The following is a 22,461-nucleotide window of genomic DNA, read 5'->3' as shown; positions in this document are numbered from 1 at the left end:
AGTGAGAACAAATGAGTTCCAGATGATTCCTACTTAGCAGAGAGCAAACAGGCATTGACCACAAAAGACCACCACTCTTTATTTAACAACACTTAATTCAAGAGCAGTTTCTGAGTTCGTGAGGGGAAATGTTACCCGACTAGGTAGGTGCAAGACAGTCAATGGAGGACAAAGGGGAAGAGTTAGAGGTGCAGCCAGAGGGAGACGAGGAGCGGTCACCCAGGCTCCTGCACGCAGACGCTTTAAGATGGGGAGTGTGCGTGTGCAGGGGGCTATTCCCCTGCAGGAGAGGAGAGGGCTGTTCTCCTTTCCCAGCCTTGCCTTCTGGGGAGAAGCTGGGGTTGGGGTGGTTATGCTCTCCTTGGCCACTAAGGAGTTGGCCCTTGGACTTGAGCTCAAGAGGAATTCATGTGAGAAGCGTACATGTGAATACAACAGGAATGCACGGTGGAGTGGGGCTGGCTGTGTCTCAGAGCAGATGGGTGTCTTGGGTTTTAAAAATAACCTCCCACCCCCGACACAAAAATGTAACAATTGCCGTCTCTTGGAGGTCAGAAAGCACTAGAGACGATTTCTTATAAAAGTATTTTTTAATAAATTGATGTATTTCAATGTTAACATGATAGCCCAATGCTATTATCAAGGTAGCAAAAGTGAAGATTCCTGGTATTTTTTATATAAACACTATGAATGACAGTACATTTGCATTCAACTTCACAAGAAATTGTCTTCAGGTTCATGAAGGTTCTTTAACAGCTGTAACACCTTTCCAACATTGAAGATGTATGTGCATTGACTGAATAGACAACGGAAGTGTAGGAATGGAGTGCACTCTAAAACCACACCGAAGAGAAGGGGATACAGTGGCGGTATGGCCAGCTTACTGAACAAAACCCAAGTCTTTGAAACTTAGCCACTGAAAGAAAACACAGCATGTATCAAAATTACAGAGTAGCTTACAGAAACGGAGCCATAGGAAGACACACAGATTAGAACCCTGAAGCGGTGACCGTGTTTCTACCCGTTTTGTGATGGAAAGAAGCGATGGACGGAGCCCTGCAGCTCTCTGTAGTGTCCGCTCTCCGCACACGCGGAATGCTCTCAGCTGGCTGGGACCAGAGTTCCCTGCGCTGCACAAATGCTGGTGAAGGTATCTGGCGCGACTGCTATGGGTCAGAGCTGGATTTCAGGCATCAAGTGGATGCTCTCTTTACAACCACAGCACCGCCTTCTACAATTCACAGGCCACACTTTCCAAAATTGATACCCCTTTCTTAGGGGTAAAAAAACAAAAACCAAGAGCTTTAAAACAAACAGTAGAAACCAGCCGCTTCTGCCCCTCTAACACTATATTACTGTCCAATCACCCCATGAGAAATATGCTTCACGTGGTTACAACTGCAAAGAGAATATGACTCCATCACATGTATCTTAATGACTGGATTTTTGATACAGGATTTTTCTTAACAGAGATCAGGTTGGAAGCAAGATTCCTTTCCTCCAAGGGCAAGGAACAGCAGGTTAAAGGCTGGTTAATTACATCCATTCTCAATTTTGAACTGTAGAGAAGGAACTGACTTAAATGAGATTTTCTAATTTCTTTATTTCTCAACCTCAAACAATCTCACATCCAGAATTTTATCTGATTGCTAGTATGGTAACTGGCCTTAGGCCATGACTTATTTCTACTAGGACCCTTTACACTCTTTTTAAAGCCCAAATGCTGCAGATCAAAGTAAATACAACAAAATAATAAAATCGTTTGTGTGCTGAGGTGCTGGATTCTGGATAAGCACAGATGGCATGTTCCGGGCTTTGCACCAACAAGTGTCTAATGAATGGCCACTCCTTTATGTGTGTCAGTAGCCTAGATTTAAGTCATGTATACTTCATTGCATTAGAAAAAAACTGTCATCTACCACATTATTAAAACAAAACAAAACCCCCAAGCAAACGGCATCAAACACTTTTCACTAACCTGGGTTTTGGTGATAAGATTCTTTGAGAGAACAAATTCACTGCTAAAATGTTAGTGTTTTATCCTAAATCTCATCTTTGAGACCTGAACCAAGTCAACTTTTCATAAAGATCACATGTTCCTTTCTTCTTTCTGTCACATCTCTTCAAACAAGTGCTCTGTTCCCCTCAAAAAACTGAGCATAATTTGTAAAGGCTTTCCTCTCCAGAAACAGAACAGTCAGAAGTATAAATTAGGTTAAGTGGCTTCATTTTCCTCAAGTCAATGCTTATAACACAAGGTTTATTTTCCCTATGAACAGGGTGTGCTTAATTTGATAAACTGAATCAAAATCAGCTTATGGAAAAGTTAAAAATGTAGTTTACTAAAAGATATGTATCTTTACAAAGAGAATAGCAAACAATGCAATCTAGAAGTTTAAATAAAAGTAGATGACTTTAAAATTAACAGTATGTGTAAAGCTGAAGTCACTGCCTTGGATAACTTATACACTGCATCCAATATTTTACGTAGGACATTCATTCTTAAGGCAGAAAAATTGAATTTGACATGTAATGACGTGGCTCTTACATCCAGGGGTCAAACTGGGAGTTGACTTGACCAAACAGATTCCTTGCTAACGAAGACTTACTTATCTGTGGTGACAATTTTGTCCTTCGAGTATGTTATGTAAGAGACATACATTTGAGGTAACAGAAAAGGGAGAATTCTAAGACACACAAACGTGATTTTTAAACAAGAGATCGATGAGACTAGGCTTTCTGTTATGAGATGAAAATACTCTCATAACAGTCACAAACTCAACATACTCTTTCTATGGTACATGAAATGTCTGAAATATCAAAGAATTTCCTTTTTGGAGTGTATCACTTTAGACTAGTTTTCAAGGTCTAATATAAAAGGTAGCCTGAACAGTTAAAAGCAGTTGAATGTCAACTCATACTGCTACTCACAAGGCTACCACTTAGGATATTTCTACCCCATCAATAAAATCCTGTGCAGGGAGGATGTCAATAAGTATTAAAATAAAAATGAAGCCCCCCAACACATGTGCAAAAACCACTCGTCAGTTACTAGCAAGAATATATGAAAAACATCTTAATTACAGCCAGACGGACACAATAATGTACCACCTGTCTAGGTGGATGGACCACTGGGATGAACGCCCCAGTCCGACAGGGACCTCAGGAGACGTGCTCCCTGGAGTGGGAGGCGTGGAGTGCTGAGAGGAGCTGGGCCCCGAGATGGGCCATCCGTCCGGCACACCAAGGTCCCGAGCCCTCAGGGCTGTTTGTGCTCCTTCACCTCTCCGCATCCTGGTGACAAAACCCTAACAAAACAAACACAAACCTACACGACAATTCTTAAGCAGGTGACGGTGACTCTAATTGCGTGAGTACCTTTTTGTGTGCCTAGGATTTATGCCATAGCTCTGGCAATTGTCAGAAGAGTACAAAGATTACCTGCCTAATTTTTAAAGACGTGAAGATTTTCTTCTTTCACGGTGGCAGGAGTCCATGCAAGATTTGTAAACAGCGATACAAAATACTGTAAACATAACTTAACAGAGTTTGTATAAAACAGAAGAAGTAAATCCAAATTTACAAGTGGGTAAAAAAAACAGAGGGCAGCTTCATACAAAGTTCTCCCTCCGGTGCCAAGTGATTTGATTACAAATAGAATCCTGAGCTGAAAAACTGGGGTTTGGGGGAGAGCCATCTTTGCATATGAAATATCCAAAGGACGCTTACTGTTTTACTTTTCTCTGTGATATTCAGCTGCCAGAGACAGTTCTGATTGTGTGACTTTGGAGACATTTATAGCTTAGTGTGGCGCCCGGGCCTGGAGCCTGCTGCAGTGCTGGCCATGGCGGCGGACGCCACAGCGTCCTCGGCTTCCTCTAGTTCGTCCTGGAGCTCTTGGCTGACGCTGGACTGCAAGGCTGCGGGAGTGAGCCACTCCTTCGGGAGGCAACTCTGCAGAAAGGGGATACAGGAGCTGAAGTAGGCCAGTCGATTGATCCAGCGAGGAATCTCCTTCCCACAAAGAATCTAGAAGAGAAAGAGTGCTGTGTTAGGTGAGACGTTTAGGTGACCTGGTCCATTGCCAAGGAGCCGTGGAGGGCGGCGGCTGTTCAGAAAAGCCACCGCACATGAGCCTGTGGTGATGACGTCAGGCCTTCGATAACAGGCAGCGTCCTAACTTGGGAGCCTGGGGCCCCCCCGACTGTCAGCTCCACTCCCTCCTTTCTGAAGAACCTTGTCAAGCTGCTTTGAACAACACAGAAGACGACTTGTTAACAGGAGATATTAGAGGAAGAGAAGCTCCACGCAATTGGAGCAGTCAATCTTGGATAGTTTCCTATCTGTGAATTCTCCTTTTTCAGATTCTATTTCCCTCCAGTCTCTATCACTCCCTTTTTCCTGGTCAGCATTTCACCCCTTCGCTTTTGGCCTCGACCCACTTTTTCCAAGGAGCTCAGACTGGCCCAGAAAGAAGTGTCTCCCAGGGGAAGACCTGGCCCTGTGACTCAGGCCAGTACAAGGCATGGAAGCCTGGCTCAGCTTCAGAGCAAAGCCTCCACCAGGGAGAGCAGAGGTGGAAATGGGGGCCAATAGGGGCCCCTCCAGCCAGCGGTGTGCTGTCGCTCCGCCCACACCCTGTCCCTATCTTGTCCTTAGGCCTCCCCGGCCCCCTCCCCCACTTCCATAGAAAGAGCTGGGTCTTCTTAACACCAACTTTACTCTTTATTGGCCTCTTTCCCTTCTGCAGACAACACTGGGTTTAACTGACTCCATGCCCCACTGTCTCTGGCATTTTTGGCTCCGGTTATGTCAGAGACTATGATGATGGAATCCAGAAGTACCATCGTCTACCTTAGTTGATGACTTGGGAAAGTGATTTCAAAGTATCTTAAGTCCCCAAATTAGCTAATATGTAAATAAGCTGACACCTGTAATTACGCAATTACAGTACCCTCAAGATACAGCCTTAGGCATTAATGGTTACTGACCTTATATGACACTATTCCCACCTGTCTACTCTAAAAAACACAAACAAATATTACATTATATTTTACACTCAAGGCACATTTAGGGATATCTGCACAGCTGAAGGTTAACCCCAGAAGCGGGGACTAGGAATACGTAGGTTAATGGAACAGACACTGCCGACTCCTCAGCAAGCACTGCCTTCATTCTGCTTCCTCAGTCCTGCTTTCATTCAGGGATCCACCTTCTTCCACGTGCTTCATGGAAGCTGACTTCATGCCAACCCCTGGGGGTACAACCTGATTAGCCTAAAACAGGTTTGTAACCTGCAAGCCACCTGTTTTTGCAGATAAAAGTTTACTGGAACACAGCCTTGCCTACTCGTTTACTTACTGCCTGTGGTTCTTGGGCTACAATGGTAGAGGCAGAGTCTAGGCCATGAATGATCCACAGGCCACAATATTTACTATGTGGCCCTTTCAAAAAAGTGTGCTGATCCTCGGTGAAGTCAGGATCTTTTAAACATCGAGTCAAGATCCATTAGTAGGTCCTTCAGTATTTAAGTTGAATTTTAGAAATGAAATAGACTGTAGATAGCGTAATTTTGGTTATGTGTACATGTGAGCACATATTGGGTCATGATGTAAAATAAATTTCTTACTGTGGGCAGTGGTAAAAAAAATATTTGGTTTATGTAGCAAAATTGTGTTTGCATTTAAACTTCAACCCAGTAATCCTTTTTTTTAAATTGGGGAATATCGGGGAACAGTGTGTTTCTCCAGGGCCCATCAGCTCCAAGTAGTTGCCTTCAATCTAGTTGTGCAGGGCACAGCTCAGCTCTAAGTCCTGTAGCCGTTTTCAATCTCTAGTTGCAGGGGCACAGCCCACATCCCGTGTGGGAATTCAACCAGCAACCTTGTTGAGAGCTCGCACTCTAACCAACTGAACCATCTGGCCGCCCCCTAGTAATCCCTCTTGTAGAAGTCTATCCCAAAGACACACTGGCAAAATATAAAAATGGACATGCACAGGCTTAGTCGTTCATTACAACACTTTATATAACAGCAAAAGACTAGAAGTAACCCAATGTCACTAACAGGAAACTGTTTAAATGAATTTTGGTACATCCACAGGACTTCTCAGCTCTGAAAAGAAATGAGTATCTCTATACACGGCTCCAGAGTGAACTCCAGGATACAACATTAAGTGAAAAAAGCAAAGTGGAGAAAAGTGCATATAGGATGCTTCCAAAATGTAACGGTGGACAGGCACAGAATAAGTTACAGATATTTCCATTCCAAAAGGAACATGAAAGAAAGGAATCACTAATTCCAAGCAAATGTGAAATCTGACCAGGCAGCCTCCTTTAGGTGTCAAGGCCTGGGGTTAATCCTGTGGCCCTCAGTGGCCCTGCAGAATTTTCCTACCTGCAGAATTCTGGGAATCCAAGCGCTGCTTTCATTTTGTTCTGTCCCTTCCAGTTTAAACTGGCACTGTCTCTGCTAATGTAACATCCTCAAAAATGCTGTGAGTCTCCCATGTATGCCATGGGATTCACTCTTTGAGACAAGAGGTCCCTCCACAGATCTTTACTGTAAAGTCCACGTCTATTCCTGGTTTCTGCTGAGATGGCTGAGAGGACCCATGCATCACATGTTTAATCTCTTCAGCAGCCCCAAAAGGTTACCCCGTCACACCCTTGGCCTTCTCTCCACAGTATGCTCTTCTCATAGTAAAACCCCTAATTTTAGCGTCTGGATAGGCTGAGAAATTCCATGATCATCAAGTGCCCATTCCTTTTTCACTTAACAGTTCTTCCCTCAATTTATCTTTCTTCTGCGTTTTACTATGAGCAGCGAGACCAGGTCGGCACTTTGCTTAGAAATCTCTGGCGCTAAAACTGCAGGTTTTCTGCTCACAGTTCTGCTTCCCCCATAACTACAGAATAAAAATCAGCTAAGCTTTCTATCACTATGTAACAAAGATTCCCTTTCCTCCAGTTTTCAATCCCACGTTCCTCATTTCCTTCTGAGCTCTCACCAGCAGCACCTTTAATCTCTATTTCTGCTACTAAAGAGTCTGTTCAAGATGATGTAGGCTTTTTCAACCAAACTCCTCAACATTGCTCCAGCCTTTATCTGTCATCCAATTCCAAAGCCACTCCTACATTTTCAGGTATTGTTACAGCGGCACCCCATGTCTAGGAACCCACATCTGCTCCCTATGGCTGCTGGACAAATGAGCAGAAATTAAGTGGCTGAAGACAAGACAGTTTTTTCTCTTACAGTTCTAGAGGCCAAGGATAGAAGGGTAGAGGGGCATGGACATTGAGAAGCTAGATGTCTACGAACACATTTGGTTCATTTTAGATTTGACCTTGGAACTGCAGAAAGATTTTGTATAACACAAAATTAAACAGAAGCAACCTTGACCAACCAAAAAGAAAAAGGAAAAAAAAAAGGGATAAATGAAACAAAGGACCCCAACTATGTATTGAGTTGGTGGCATAACCACACAGAAAGAAGTTACTCCAATAAGTAAATTATTCCTCACTGGAGTAATTTCTACCACCAGCAATACTACTGGAAGCGTTGAAGGCTTTCTGCAGTTCTTATAGAGGCAACAGTCGTGTTTTGTTGGAGGTTAAGAAACACTGTATAGCCTAAATTTGAAGTAGAAATATCACTATGAACCTATAGAAGAGTTCTAGCTCTGTCTACAGGAAAAAAAAAAAATCTAGAAACTATCACCAGTTCAGAAGCAATGAGTGACCCTAATGCTCAGATCAAGGCTTCTAAGAACAGCTGACCCTTCAACAACGTGCCTCTGAACAGCACTGCTGCTGACACACGGCTACACGGGACGTCCACACCCGAACCCCACGTTGTCCGAGTGTCTACTATGTTTATTATCAGAAGGAAACAGTTCCGAGGTAGGAAACAGAGATGAGCCTGGAATAGTTTGTCATACCAAACACCAAAAAGGCTGTCAAAAATTATTAGGGGAATATCAAGACTCAGGAGACAGCTTGAAAAGCCCCCCATTGGTCAAAGATGGGACAAGAACAGTAACTGCACTGAACTAAAACATATTAAATATTTTAAATCTGGGGAGGAGGGGAAATCCATAATGATACTAAAAAAAAAAAAAAAAAAAAAAAGTTACCTTTGAAGATGCCAGAGAACTGTCAGGGATTCCTAAGACCACCTCCAGGTTAGATAATTTGCTGAGGACTCACAGGTCTTAGCATATAGTTGTATTCACAGCTATGATTTATTACAGTGAAAGGATACAGAACAAAACTAGCAAGGGAAAAGGCATAGCCCCAAAGAAACCAGGCACCAGCTTTCAAGGGTCCTCTCCCGGTGGAGTCACATAGGATACACTTAATTACCCCAGTAAGAAGTTGTGACAAACACATGGGAAATGTCTCCTGGGGAAGCTCCTGAAAGACCCAGCAGCCGAGGTTTTCATTTGGGCCTGGTTCCTTAGGCGGCCTCTCAGTATGTACCAAAACTTTGTATTCCAAGAACCAAAGCAGGTGTTTAGCATAAATCACAGTGTACAAACAGGTCAGGCGCAGGGAGCCACTCTTACTAACTTTGGGAATGGTGGGAACCCTCCTGAAATCCAGATTCCCAGATGCCAGCCATGGGCCAACCTTGCAAGCAGGCCTTTCTGACGACGGCAGTCTGAGGTCTGCTGTGTTAACCCTTTTCGGCACAGCCAGGAACCAATTCATTTTTTGAAGACTATTAAGCAAAGGGAAAGAATCAAGCATCTACCTTGCCTTTCCTATGTGGACTACGCGTCAGGGTAACAAGGCTTATGACCTTTATTTAGATCTTGATTCAAACAAACTCTTAAAAAATTATGACAACAGGGAAATTTCAACATTGTATATTTGGATAATATTAAGGAATGAATGTTAATTTGTTTAGGTTGGTAACATACTGTGGTTATGTTAAAAAGAATCCTTATCTTTAGAGCTACAAAGTAAAATATTTACAATTGAAATGAAATAATACTTGGGATTTGTTTAAAAGTAATCTAGGGATGAGAGCAGTATTTTCAAGTGGATGCTTATGGATGAAACAAGATTAGCCACGAAGTGATATACAGCCTCATTATCGCTCTATTTTTAAGTGTCTTGAATTTTCCACTTAAAATATTGATTTACAAAAGGCATTTAGACCAGTGGCATTTAGTCATGGTAATGCTATTCCTCTTGCTAGTAACTGGTTTAGAGATGGGCATTTGACCCAGTTCTGGCCATAAAACATGGCCTGCTTTTGAAAAGGGCAGGAGGTTCCAGAAGAATCTCACTGTTTGTTCCTAAGGGAACTAAAGGGAGAGACAGAGTTTTCTTCTTCCTTTGGATGTTGTTGCATCTGGATATGGTGCCTAAAATTGCTGCAGCTACCTGCAGACCATAAAAGGAGGTCCCCTGAGGGCAGAGCCAGCATCCTAAGGATGGCAGCTCAGAGACACGAGAAGACCTTAGGCTGCCAATGACGTGCACTGTTGAGACAGGGACCCTACTGACGGGCTGGCCTCCTTCTGGACTTCCAGTTTTGTGGGAGAACACGCTTCCTCATTGTTTAAGCCAGTCTGAGTCAGACTTGAACAAATCGAACCTGAGAGTAGCGGCTGGCAAACTATCGGTAAAGGGCCAAACGGTAAATATTTTAGGCTTTGTGGGCATCCGGTCTCTGTTCCAACTACTGACCCTGCTGCTGTAGCCTGAAAGCTGTCAAGATGACAGGTAAACACATGAGCATGGCTGTGTTCCCATCCAACTTTATGGATACTAAAATCTGAATTTTATATAATTTGTACACTACACGTCACTATATATACTTTTGATGTTTTTAACCATTTAAGAATGTAAAAACCATCACAGCTTGCAGGCTGTACACACAGGTGGCAGGCTGATGTTGGCGTGCAGACTGTAGTGGTTTGCTAGTCCCAGCTGCATGGAAAGCATCTGGTAACTGATGTTAAATGACGATGTTAAACTGGTAACTATGACGCTAAATGATGGTAATTCTTCAAATTTTTGGAACCATGCTGAACAGAGGACATATATCAACCATCAATTATAATTAGCTATGATCTGGTCTATCTGAAACTGGAAGTATTACATCTCCAAACTACGCCCTCAAAGATGTAGACGCACATTACACTTATTAATGCTTTTAGTGTCTACCATTCACTGTTTGTCTTGATTATATGGGGTTTACTAAAACAGCTCCTGACATCCCTCGCTATCCAGAGTGCTCGTCGCAGCTCTGTCACTGACAAACTGGTTAAGTGACTTAAGCACCGAGTCTCAGTTTCTTTAACAATTCAGCACTGATATGGGAGAGCATGATAACTGTGACCTCTAAAGATGGCCCCAGGGACATCCACAACTGCTCTGTGGGCTCCAAGTGTAACGTGGCCTCAGGGTTAGACCAGGGTTGACGTGCTGTTGTAGATGCTCAAGAAAGCTATTCACTTATTTGGGAGAGAGAGTAGTCAGAGGCAGAGGAAGTCATGATAAAGCATAACAAGCACTGGACCAGGGAGTCAGGCTCTAATCTGAGTTATCCACAACAATCTTTGATAAGTCGCGTCTCGAATCAGGGCCCGTTTCCTGTCTGTAAAACGAGGAGACTGGATTAGATGCTGTCTAATGTCTCTGCCAGTTTTAACATTCTATGGATCTCTGAATGCATTCCCTACAGATGTAATGCCTAGGTTTAGGAAAGCTCTGAACCACCTTCCCTTGCCCCTGAAAATCAGCCAGGTCACCCCTATAGTATCAACGCTCTCATAAGACTGGTGGTGCTTCTCCGACTTTCATATTCACATGAAGCACTGGGGACCATGTTAAAACGAAGATTCTGGTTGAGTATGTCTGTGGTGGGGCAGAGATGATGCATCTCAAACTCCAACGTGAGGCTGATGCCGCTGGTCCCCAGAACACACGCTGGGAAGCTATAGTCCTGTTTGAAAGCTGTACTGTGGAAGCCATGAGGAAAGTGAAAGGGCCAGGGAGGAAAGCATCCTGCAGAGGCCACACAAACAGCAGCTCACTTTTTCCTTTCCACCTTCATAATTTCAGCATTGGTGTAGCCGCCGCAACCAGCTGCTACGAGTCAGAAAGCTGGGAAGCTGGTTCAAGCGCTATTCAATCCTCTAGACCTTATGTGATCATCTTTTGCTTTCTTCCTTTCGTTTTCTTTTTGGAAGGTCCCGTCATTTTGTTTTCTGCTTAGGATTCAAGAATCAGGAAGGCAAATAAATGACTGTGTGATAAGTTGGCAGAATAAGATTTCAAGACAGGAGAAGTGAATTATTAATAAGTAAGAGTCAGGGACAAAAACCTGAAGTTGGCAACTAAAATTTAGGAAAAAATATATTTTAGTGGTTAAGGAGCAGAAGTCTCTTAGGCATTCATTTCTTTAACGTAAAAGTTTCAGGGTATAAATGATTTAGAATAAGAAGAGAAAATTATCTGTAATCATTCTCTACCCACTGCAACGTCATGAATATAAATATAAATATAATTACAAATTAAAGTTGCGCTGACTCCAAAATCACTGACATTAGAAAGGTCATTCAGGCAAGAGAAACAAACATAATAATATCCGATTTTATAAAACATGAAGAAATGAAGAATCAGGAAAAAAAATGAATCGATTAAATATAGAGGGAAAGCAAGTATACTAGGAACTGTTACTTATTTGAAGAACTTCTAGTTAGGATAAAATTTAATTTACCTCTGATAAAGCTGAAGAAAAGTGATTGCAGTTTTTGTGCATCAAATGGTAGGCGTTGCCTTTGTATTCTTTTCCCAGTTCTTCTACGATTTTTTCTATATCATCTTCTAAGAAATCAGTGCTCCCTAAAACAACAGCTTCTCTTAAAGAACAAAAAGAAAAAAAAAGGAAGAGAAAAACATAGCCGTGTGAGTTTTAGGTATTTATAAAAAGTGTGTTTAAAAGTTTGCTTATTTCCAGGAATACATGATTGATGTAACAAAGCAGGGTTAACGTAGTAAGACTAAAGGTAAATGAGATACTAAAAAAATTTCAATTATTTCAGTTTCTATTTTTCTGCAATAAACTCTTAAGTACAATACTTCTGAATAATACAAATGCAAAATAAGTCATTTTCTTTATAAAACAAAGTCATTATATTAAAAAGGTAATATCAGAGTTATTTTTACAACTATTGAGTAAGTACTTCTACTATTAGAGAACCAGATCCAAACTGCAAATATTCCTGCTTAAGTACACCTGCCATCAAATGGCTGGCCATATTCTCTTGTAGAAATAATCTTTTAAGTTATCTGCCACTGTGCTGCAGTGAGATGAATGTCAAAAGACTAAATTTTTTAAAAAGCGTTTTAACCCCCCCCTCAAACCTCCCCCCCCAAATACTACCCTGTAAATGCAATAAACACTCTTCAATAGAAGGTAGAATTTTTGTCCGATATAGGTAAGGCGTCCTAGAAAGCGGAAAATACTTAGAAAACCCTTTCTCTAGTCGTCTTGCCAAAAGGGAGACCTAAGGACCCGATCAGGGTGGTCCTTCTAGCGCTCTTGCAGGTACGTGTTCCTATTCGGTGACAGGCTAAGAGAACCATGAATACAGTGATGATAAACGTGTGGCCCTATCCTGAATCTCAGTGTTATAACCTCATTTCACTACTTTACTTTCACTTGGCAAGTTAACTATTATAGGCCCAGACGTTTCTTGACAGCTTCTTGAAACGACATGGTTCTAAACATGGCTTTCGATACAAGCCTTAATTAAGGAATGGAACTCTGATTATTAACGTTCATATTTCCGGTGCTGTTTACTGCTCATAAGGCTCCAAGTACACTCGTGGCTGTACATTTTAGGTTTATTAGCACACGTAATACATGCACCTCAACATCAGTTTCCTGGCTAATCAACTGTTTAATTATCTGGAATTAATAAACAAGTGTACTTTCATTGGGAAAATGAAGAAATTTTTAAGTGTTAGGTAGGTCACAATAAAGCTTTCCTCCACCTCCCCCAAATAGGAGGTTGAGGGGAACCAATCATTAGATATGAATGTTTTCTAAAGCAGAACCTGAGTTATACAAAAGTAAAACATTTTTAAAGTACACAGAATAACTTATAGAGGTCCCTCTATAAAACCAATAGACTAGGATCTTTCAAGCACTTTATTTGGCCTCTTCTCAGCCTCACACAACCACTGATTTTAAAATAAAATGTCAGCAACTAAAACCATGTTAAAGAAACATTTTAACTTCCTAGATTTTAATCTACCGAATGAATTCTATTTGCCTGAAAACAAGCTTTGGCACCTAAAACAGTGTAATAAAAATTATCCTCCCTACTTACTTAAATTTAAATGTTTCTCCTAGTTCAGAAGCATTTCCTGGGGAAATTTCAAATATTCCAGAAAAGGGATAAGGATGGCCACCATAAGCAAATTCTGAAAAGAGAAAACTCATGATTTTTAGTATTTATCACACAAAATTTAACCAGAATGCTGAATTAGCTTTAATGAATGATGAGGATAATAATGATACTAAATATTTTTCAGTTTATTTATGCTTTCACAAACATCTCACTTAGCTGTTATTCGTAGAGAACAGTTGACACAAAAGACCTGAAACTCTAATCATGAAAGACACTCAAAGGTAATGCTGACTTTGTTTTTCTTGGCAAGACAGTGACACTCAAAGATGAATACAGCCTCTCTGCCTACCTATCATGTCAAACTAAGTAGGTGGTCAGTTCAGCCTTTTGCCACTTTCTAAATTAAAGTGATCAAATTTCAAACTTGTACTTTACTGGAAAAACTGTCTAATAACAATGAGTTTCCATGGTACCTGGCTGAAGAGTCTTGGTTTACATTTGAATAAGAGTGAAACATTAGCAAACCTGAAAAAATGAATTCAATTCCTCTCATTCAAGAAAAAATAAACTGCCAAATGAATACACACACCCACTCACACACACTCTCCACAGCAAATCTTTTAGCTAAAAGGGAACTATTTATACTATAATGAATGTGTATCCAGGCTCATCAGAACAAAAATGGAGAACGGTTTCAAATCCATAAGGAACTAAAATTTCTGGCTACAATTCTGATATGAGATACTTAAATATTTAAGTGGCAAATCACAGTGGGTTTATTTAAAGCATTCCAAACAAATATTTAAATGAATCTCATCGCTTAAAACTCATTAAATATAATCTTAAAAGGTCTTAGAAAAAAGTATGGGAAAGAACAAAGCAGATACTAAATTTACTTTTGATTCAGACTTTTCAGAAAAAAGCAATGATATCGGTAACAAATAAAATGTTTAATGTTCAATTCTGAAACAATTTTTTAATAATAGAATTTTATAAACCATTGTAGATAATCAGGTTGAAAATAGATTGCATTTGGATTTTAACTTTCTCAATCACAGTAAGGAAAGTCACAGAGCCATTTAGTCTTCTATTCAAGAAGCAATTATTCACTTTCAGGAATATATTCCCGCTAGCTTTGCTAAACTTACGTGGCTATATTGCGAACCACGTTTCTAATTATTCCTAAATCATTTTATGAAGGGGAGCAATGATTAGGCAGATATAAGAGCAATGGGCTAGTACATAAGATCATTTGGGTTTAAGTCTTCCTTCTGTTCATTACTAGCAGTATGAGTTTCAGCATTTTTGAGCTTCAGTTTTTTTCATTGAAAAATGGAGAAAATGCCACATGCCCTTATTTACCTCACAGCAGCATGGGACATGGTTCAGAACTTCATGGCACTTTAAACACTGTAACACACCATACAAATTCAGTTAAAAAGGAAGAGACACACTACTTTGGCAAAAGCCAACTCGAACAAGGAAGCAAAGCCCCAGACCACAGACCCACTGTAGCAATGCTCTAACTCCTGAAACGTTCAGCAGGAGCCAGTGGCTTTTCGGGGATTATTAGGTAGATGCAGCCTTTCAAGTAAAACTAAAGAGCAGATCTTTACAGCCAACATTTAATATGCTATTGATGTGCAATATAAAAAAGGGACAGTAAACACAACATACTGACACACTTAGGAAACGAGCCTTTTCGTTGTATGTAGTAGAGAAAGCTGGTGTGCAGTCTTCAGGGAACTGAGGGAACGGCAGTCCCACATTCTAAGAGGTCACAAAGACTGCCTAGCGGAAGTGAATAAAAGCGTTTCTGCTACAGGGTGAGTTTATGATTCAAACTAATGTATTATTACAACCCTGGTGAGACCAGCGTGTGCGCTGTTTGATGCAGAACATTATGCTTCCGACCTGAGCAGGAGTAAGTTATCTGGCACCAAAGGGTGGGAACAGAACAAAGGAAAAGGCTGCTGAACACAGAGCTGTGAGGTTTGAGTGGCTCCTGTCATGTTTATCATAATAAAAGGTAATGAAGAATAAAACGGGCTGAGTTAGTACAAAGGCCATCATTCTTGAGCAAAAAGCTAGATATAATCAAGGGCAGGATTTGCTCAGTGATATTTTAAAACTTCAAAACTATACACTCGTATGTCTACAAAAATGAATTACTGAAATTCCCTCAGGAAATTGGCATTTCAAGTTTGACACTCTCTAGAACCAGCCCATTTCCAACCAAAATGATTGTTTTTTTATCATACTATTTTTCAAAGTGCAAGGTTTCTTAGGAACTCCAATATATATTACAGCAAAACTGTCATGGTATAACAATCTCAAAAGGGAAATATTTTTAGAGACATAGTATTTAGAATAAAAGATACTAAATGAACGTACATTCATGTGCTTTGGTATTTTCTCCCCCAATACATTTAATTTTGGGCATTTTCCCAAATATGGTATAAACAAATATGGGGAGATGTTCTTCTACTTTCTGCAATAACACAGGGAAGCAGTTTAAAAAAACAAAAACAAAAAGGAAGAGCTGCAGTTATGATTTTTCAACTCCTTTAAAGGAACACAAGTCTTCAGAAAGTATAAACTGAGTACACATACCTCTGCCATACACTTCAATTCCCGAATGAAAAACTCCAATCCCAATGGATGAGGTGTACTCGTTCATCCAGTACTAAGGAAACAAGGAAAGATTGAGAATAGCTGTTCATTCACAACTCAACTCCACATCACAGGAAGCTACCTCAGCGGCCTTTCTAATCCCACTTCTTGGTATATTTCCTTACACCTCTAAAGTTCCCATGATAAGGACCCATTTGGTGCCGTCTCTGTGCTTTTGCTTGTGCCCTGTCCCATGTGGAATGTCTTCCTGGGTCAAAATGAATGTCTCAGTTTGCGTACAAACTCATTATCTAAGGCCTAGAGCATAAGCCACGAAATCTAAACCTGGTCACGTTGGGGAAAAAATGGATATAAAAACTCTCCTGTTAGTGACTTTAAAAAAAATCACGTAACATCTGCTTTCATATTTATTTTTCTTCTATCTTAAGCTTTCCCTTCCATTCTCTGGTGAGCTCCCTGAACACAGAGATATTTTATTCTTTTTCAAAAATGTTTTTTAAAAGGACATATACTTGTATATCACATATATGGCATATGTGTCCTGATTGAGCTTAAAGTATGATAATGTTAATACAGGAATAAATAGTATGAGGCACAAAGGTTGGAACACCCTTCTTACCATTGGCATGAAGAAAAACTTCCCAGAAAAGGTAATATGTGAACTGGGTTTTTAAAGAACAAATGAGATTCCCCAGACAGACAATTTTGGGGGTGATGTGGGGTGGAGGGGAAAGGAAAGACATACCAGGAAGAGGGGAGAAGCTGTACATGGCTAGTGTAGTATGAAATGACGGGATGACCGGTGAAAGGGGTTAGAAGGGTAGACTGGAGAGTCATACCTAGAAGACGGGCAGTGAGTTAAAACTTAAACACTTGGATAACACTTAACAGTGTTACAAACCTATCAGATTTCTCCCAGGTTAGAGAACAGATAATGTGTCTTTAATTTTTCTAGGTTTATTTAAATTTTAACCTTGGCTCCAGACCCCTAGCCAGTTTCTCCCAGACCTGGGAAAATGCACATTCTCATACATTACTAGGAAAGCATAAATGGATAAAGTCGATTTTTCCCCCTTAAAATGTACCTAGAAGAAAAATTAAGCAATAATAAACAAGAAATATTTGAAAAAGAACAAGGGACTTTCTCATCTAGGTATCAAAATATTTATTAAAACACTATGGTACTACCGCATGAACAGATCCATATATATATACAAAAAAACATAAAAGAATCTGGTGTATGATAAAAGCGGTGTTTACAATCAATGATAAAGGATACATTATTAAAAATGTGTTGACAAAATTGATTATGCATAAATACTTTTCATGTATTTAAAAATTCTAGTGTCCAAAAATAATCATATAGAAGAAAATAAATTTTAAAAAATTTTAGATGAGAAATAACCCAAGCAAAACAAAACCCAGAATTTATAGAGGAACACAACATATTCAGTGTAAGCATTTACAATGTTTACTGTGTAAAACCACATCAACAAGGTCAGAAGATAAACAACAAACACAGAGGGAGAAAACATAACATGTAACAAAGATTAGTATGAGAATCTAAGTGTCCCTCGATCTTATTCTATTTGGCTCCTGACTTGGGGGACCCTCCATTTGGATGGCAAGTTAGGAAAGTGAGGGATATCTTTTTATCTGATTTTGGATGGGGAGTAGTGTGGTTACATATAGTAAGGGATTCCTCAAAATATTTATTCAAATCTATTTAATTCCAGAGTTTGGGCAACAAAAGTTCAGACAGCATGGGGCACTGTATCTGAAAGCGCCATTAAAAAAATAATAACCCCCACGACAGTTGAGAAGAAATTAGTGGCCAACAAATATGGACTCACAATCTCATTAGTAAACAGAACAATAAGCTACCATTCTTTTTTTATCCACCAGATTGGCAAAATACAAAAACTATTGCTAATACTTGGTATTGGTAAGGATGTGAGGAGGACATGCAGAAGAGTGAATCAATGGCAGTTAATTAATTAACAGATTCTACCTCTTGGAATCTATTCTACAGAACTACTTGAGCATATGTAAAAGCATATTCCAGGATATTAACTGCTGTTGTCTATAATACTGACAAACTGGAAACAATCTAAGTATCAGTAGAGGAATGGTTAAATACATTATGGTAACTTTGTATCATGAGCTATTATACGGCTACTAAATAGAATGTGGTAACTCAATACATATTGACATAAAAGAGTATCTAAGATACACAAAGTAAAAACACCAAGTCGTAATATATTACCTATAGTATGATCACACTTTCATAAAATAAATATGACCTGTGTATATGTTTACATGCTAAACAAGACCACCATCAACTACAACATAAAAAAGTTTGAGGCATACAGCATAAACTGTTAACAGTTTGGGGGAGGAGAATAAAGGGTTACTTTCACTTTTAACTCCATATAGTTTCAGATTGTTTCTCTCAATTTTATGAAGAATGTGTATTACTATTTTTATAATTAGAAAAATGTTATCTTAAAGTAAAATATTATACTCTCTTAGCTTAACAGCTTGGAATTTGAGTCTTTATATTATCATAAGAGAACAGGCTGCCTATACACAAACATCGTAAGCAGCACTGTAACTATCAGCAAAACACCGGTAACGACCTAAGTGTGCACCTACAGGGTACTGGCTGAATAAACTCTGAAATGTTCACACAATATCTGGAATATGGCAAAGCTATAAAAAGAAGAGGGATGCTCTCAAGGAAATGATAGGGAGTAATTTCCAGGACATATTTGCTAGGGGAACAAAAGCAGAACAAAGGCGACATGGCAGAATGACAGAGAAGCTGGTCTGAGATGACTTCCATTGGTCGACTTCAGGAAAACATGACTATCAAAAAGAATAATGGACTATAATTTATCGAATAAAAAGAATCTGAGTCCACAGTAAAAAAAAAAAAAAAAAAAAAAAAAAAAGCAAGAAAGGAGAAAGGAAAAAGAAAGAAAGTTGGGAAAGCTCTTCTTTACAGAAGCCAGCTAATAAATGCAGATGTAAAGGCAGAATTTGGTGAGTACCGTTTTGCAGTCCCCAGCTGAAACTGGCAAGGATCATGGATGCTAAAACCACTGGGCTGTTGAGGAACAATGGTCATAGTCTCAAATACCAACCTTACATTTTCCTAAATTGTAAGGAAAAAAGATACCTCTGCAACGAAAAAATATGAGTATCCTATTATCCAAGTGATTAAACTGAGTACTGTCCTCCTGATATGATGAAATAGAAAGCTACAACATTTCCCGTTAACTTTTCTTGTCAAATATGTTAAATAGAATATAACTGTAAGGACAAGTAACGGAAGTCTGGATTGTGGGATATTCTATAGGAAAAGTAGCCTGGTCTTTAGAAAAACAATGACATGAAAGTAAAAAAAGGGGGGGCGGCGGCTATTCTTTAAAGATTAGAAAGACAAGACAAATGTAATGAAGGAAACTTGACTAGATCTTAGATTAAAAAAAGAGACATTGGGACATCTGGGGGAGCTATTATCAGGCACGATACATTCAGTGATAGGGTGCCTAGTGAAAACTTCTTGGGTGTGGTAATAGTGTGGTTAGATAGAGAATGTAATCTTAGGAAACACAAGGTGAAGGATTTAGAGATGAAAAGCTGTAATGTTTCTGACTTACTTTCTGTGCGAGTGTGAGTGTGTGGTATAGGTGGTTTTTACTGGTGAACCTAGGTGAAGAGTATACAGATTGCACTCTTTTTTTTTTTTTTTTAAGAGGCTAATTTATTGAAAGCAAAGGGTCGGAGCTCCCGTGCAGGAGAGGGTCCCGAATGGGGATGCCCCCAGATTGTACTTTTATCACCTTTTTTTTTTTTTTTTTTTTTTTTAAGGTTTAAACATTTTCAAAGTAAAGAGTTTTGGGGAACTAAAGAGAACGATCGAGTCCTTGCCTCTTTACAACGGAAGCGATGCCTTTTCAAGTTTCTTCCTATCTTCTTCCTTTCTCCCCTTTCAACAGAAAGTAGAAAATACCACAACGTGATCACACTGGTCGGCATAAAAATTCTGGTCTTTTTCCAGCCAGTAGTTTCTTTGCCAGCCAACTTTTAGGACTTAAATTGCTTTTTCCATTTGAGAAATTCCATTGTTTATACTGTTTGCAGCCAATAATTTGGTCTATGTACTGCCGATTTCTTTAACAATGGCAGCAACAGGCTTTTGCTCTGGATGCTAAGGGCTACTTTAAAGTGACCTTTCCCTCTTTTTAAAAGGGAGCTTCTCTTTCAAATATAGAATATTTACCAAAAAGAGATACATACATAATGGTTTGTCTATAACATCTACAATAAAACACTGCAATGTTTTACACTCTTAGTAAACCAACATTTTTTTTCCATTTAATGTCTAATATCACTTAATTTTAACAATTTATCTTTTACTTGAGCAGTAAATAATAGTCTTCCCACAGTGCTTTTATAATAAATTTCTATAATGGTAGTCTAAATGTTTTATTAAGAGATAGAAAGGTTTTCATGGGGAAAAAAAGATCATACCCAACCAGTGACTTTTGGCCAAAGGGTAAAACAGGGTTAGGATGGGAACTGTACTTGTCAGAGTGGGGATCAGGAACTCAGAAATCTTTGATTCTTTGTGCTTTCACAAATGAAAAACGATCCCTTCCATGCTCAGGGATCTCATGCCTAGAACTCCTCCTGTGTGCTGCCTGGGCATGTACTTACTGTACTACTTTAGTTTGAAATTCCCTGCATTCAAGACTTTATATTCTAAAAAAATAAAAGGGTATGTTTTGATACATTTTATAAATTAGGAAATCTGTAAAATGAAAGAACCTTAAAAAATGTACCATCCGAAAATGTGGTCAGCCCTTTGGGGTTCTGTATAATGAGAGCTGACCTATATAAGGTTTCTAAAGAACTGCTGAGATACTACAGTGAAAAGTGAATACGTGATCCACTCTCGGAGCGTTGGACAATCAGGTCAAGTGTTTTTGCACAAGGTTATAGGAAGCCCACAAGTTATGAGGAAAAGGATTTCTTAACCAGAGACACTTCTTTGGACAGCGTTAAATAGCAGAAGGCTACCCGCTCCTCACATGATTTTTTTTCCAAAGGCTTCTCAATATTCTGTGGCAGGAATCACTGTTGATGTTGATTGCTCACTGTTAGCAGTAACAACAAGAGACTCCACAGTTTTTTTGCTTTTAATGTTTCTTTGTATTTTATATCTCTAGAAAGGCCCTCAAATTTAAAGGTTAATTTCTTTGGGAGATTAAAGCAACTATTTACTAGTTAGAAATCTATGAATAGACATCTCTACTTACCTTACAGAAATAAAAGAGATTGGAAGTAATACTATGAACTATACACCAACAAATTAGATAACTGAAATGAAATGGACAAATGCCTGGAAAGACATGAACTACCAAAACTGACTCAAGAAGAAATAAAAAAATCTGAATGGATCTATAATGAATGAGAATGAAAGAAGAGAATGAATTAGTAATTTAAAATCTACCCAAAGAAAATAGGCCACGACCAGATGATTATGGTGATTTCTACCAAATATTTAAATAAGAATCAATGCCAATTCTTCACAAACTACTCCAGAAAACAGAAGAAAAGGGAAATTATTTCCTAACTCATTCTATGAGGTCAGAAATAACCTGACACCAAAAACAGACAAAGAATCACAAGAAAACTACAGATCAATATGTCTTGTAAATACAGACTCAAAAATCCTTGACAAAACACTAGCAAACTGAATCTAACAACATATAAAAAGGTTTACACTCCATGCACAAATGGGATTTATTCCAGGAATGAAAGGTTGGTTTAGTATCTGAAAAAATCAATTAAGATAATATACTGTATTAATAGACGCAAGGACACAATCCACACGGTCATCTTATTAGACGATGTGGTCACCCTATGACTGGGAGGATTGCAGGGAAATGAGAACCAGTGCTAATGGGTTTCTTTTTGGGGTGACGAAAAATTTCTAATACTGACTGTGATGATGGCTGTACAATTCTATGAATATACTAAAATCCACAAAACTGTACACAAAGGGTGAACTGTATGGTATGTAAACTGTATCTCAATAAAACTGTTTAAAAATGCTAGGAGCAGAAGTAAAGGATCCACTAATCTATACCAAATGGCAGAAGAGAATATCATTTTATACTTGGCAAATCTAAACAAAATCTATTCTGTAAATACCATGAGTCCCCCAAGGCTAAATTTTCCTTCAGATACAGACTTTGTCCCTCCACCCCTACAAAGGAATTTGGCATTATAGCAAAGTTTTCTTTCTGTTAGCAAAATGAAAACCAAGAAACTCATGAAGAAAAAAGTGTCCACTTCTCTGTCCTTATTCTAAAAAAAAAATGGCCCACTATAAAATTTACTATGAGTGAAGGACCCTCGACCAAAAAGAAAAAGTGGAAA

General features: G+C 39.2%; 1 protein-coding gene across 2 annotated transcripts in view; it reads right to left on the bottom strand.

The window, feature by feature from the left end:
• Positions 1-571: 571 nt before the first annotated feature.
• Positions 572-22,461, bottom strand: part of DESI2 (desumoylating isopeptidase 2) — a 41,222-nt gene continuing 19,332 nt past the window's right edge. The window contains exons 2-5 of one of the 2 annotated variants that reach the window (XM_019730864.3): positions 15,988-16,060; positions 13,354-13,447; positions 11,736-11,877; positions 572-4,029 (exon numbers count right to left, since the gene is read on the bottom strand). In XM_019730864.3, coding sequence (XP_019586423.1) covers positions 3,796-4,029; positions 11,736-11,877; positions 13,354-13,447; positions 15,988-16,060 — 543 coding nt within the window. In that variant the 3' untranslated portion in view covers positions 572-3,795. The remainder of the gene's footprint in view (positions 4,030-11,735; positions 11,878-13,353; positions 13,448-15,987; positions 16,061-22,461) is intronic. The other variant, XM_074316849.2, reaches the window with a different exon arrangement.

Source organism: Rhinolophus sinicus, chromosome 6 (assembly GCF_057876585.1).
Source record: "Rhinolophus sinicus isolate RSI-liver-muscle chromosome 6, RSI-T2T, whole genome shotgun sequence".
NCBI classification, from domain to species: Eukaryota; Metazoa; Chordata; class Mammalia; order Chiroptera; family Rhinolophidae; genus Rhinolophus; species Rhinolophus sinicus.
This window is presented reverse-complemented; position numbering and strand designations above follow the sequence as displayed.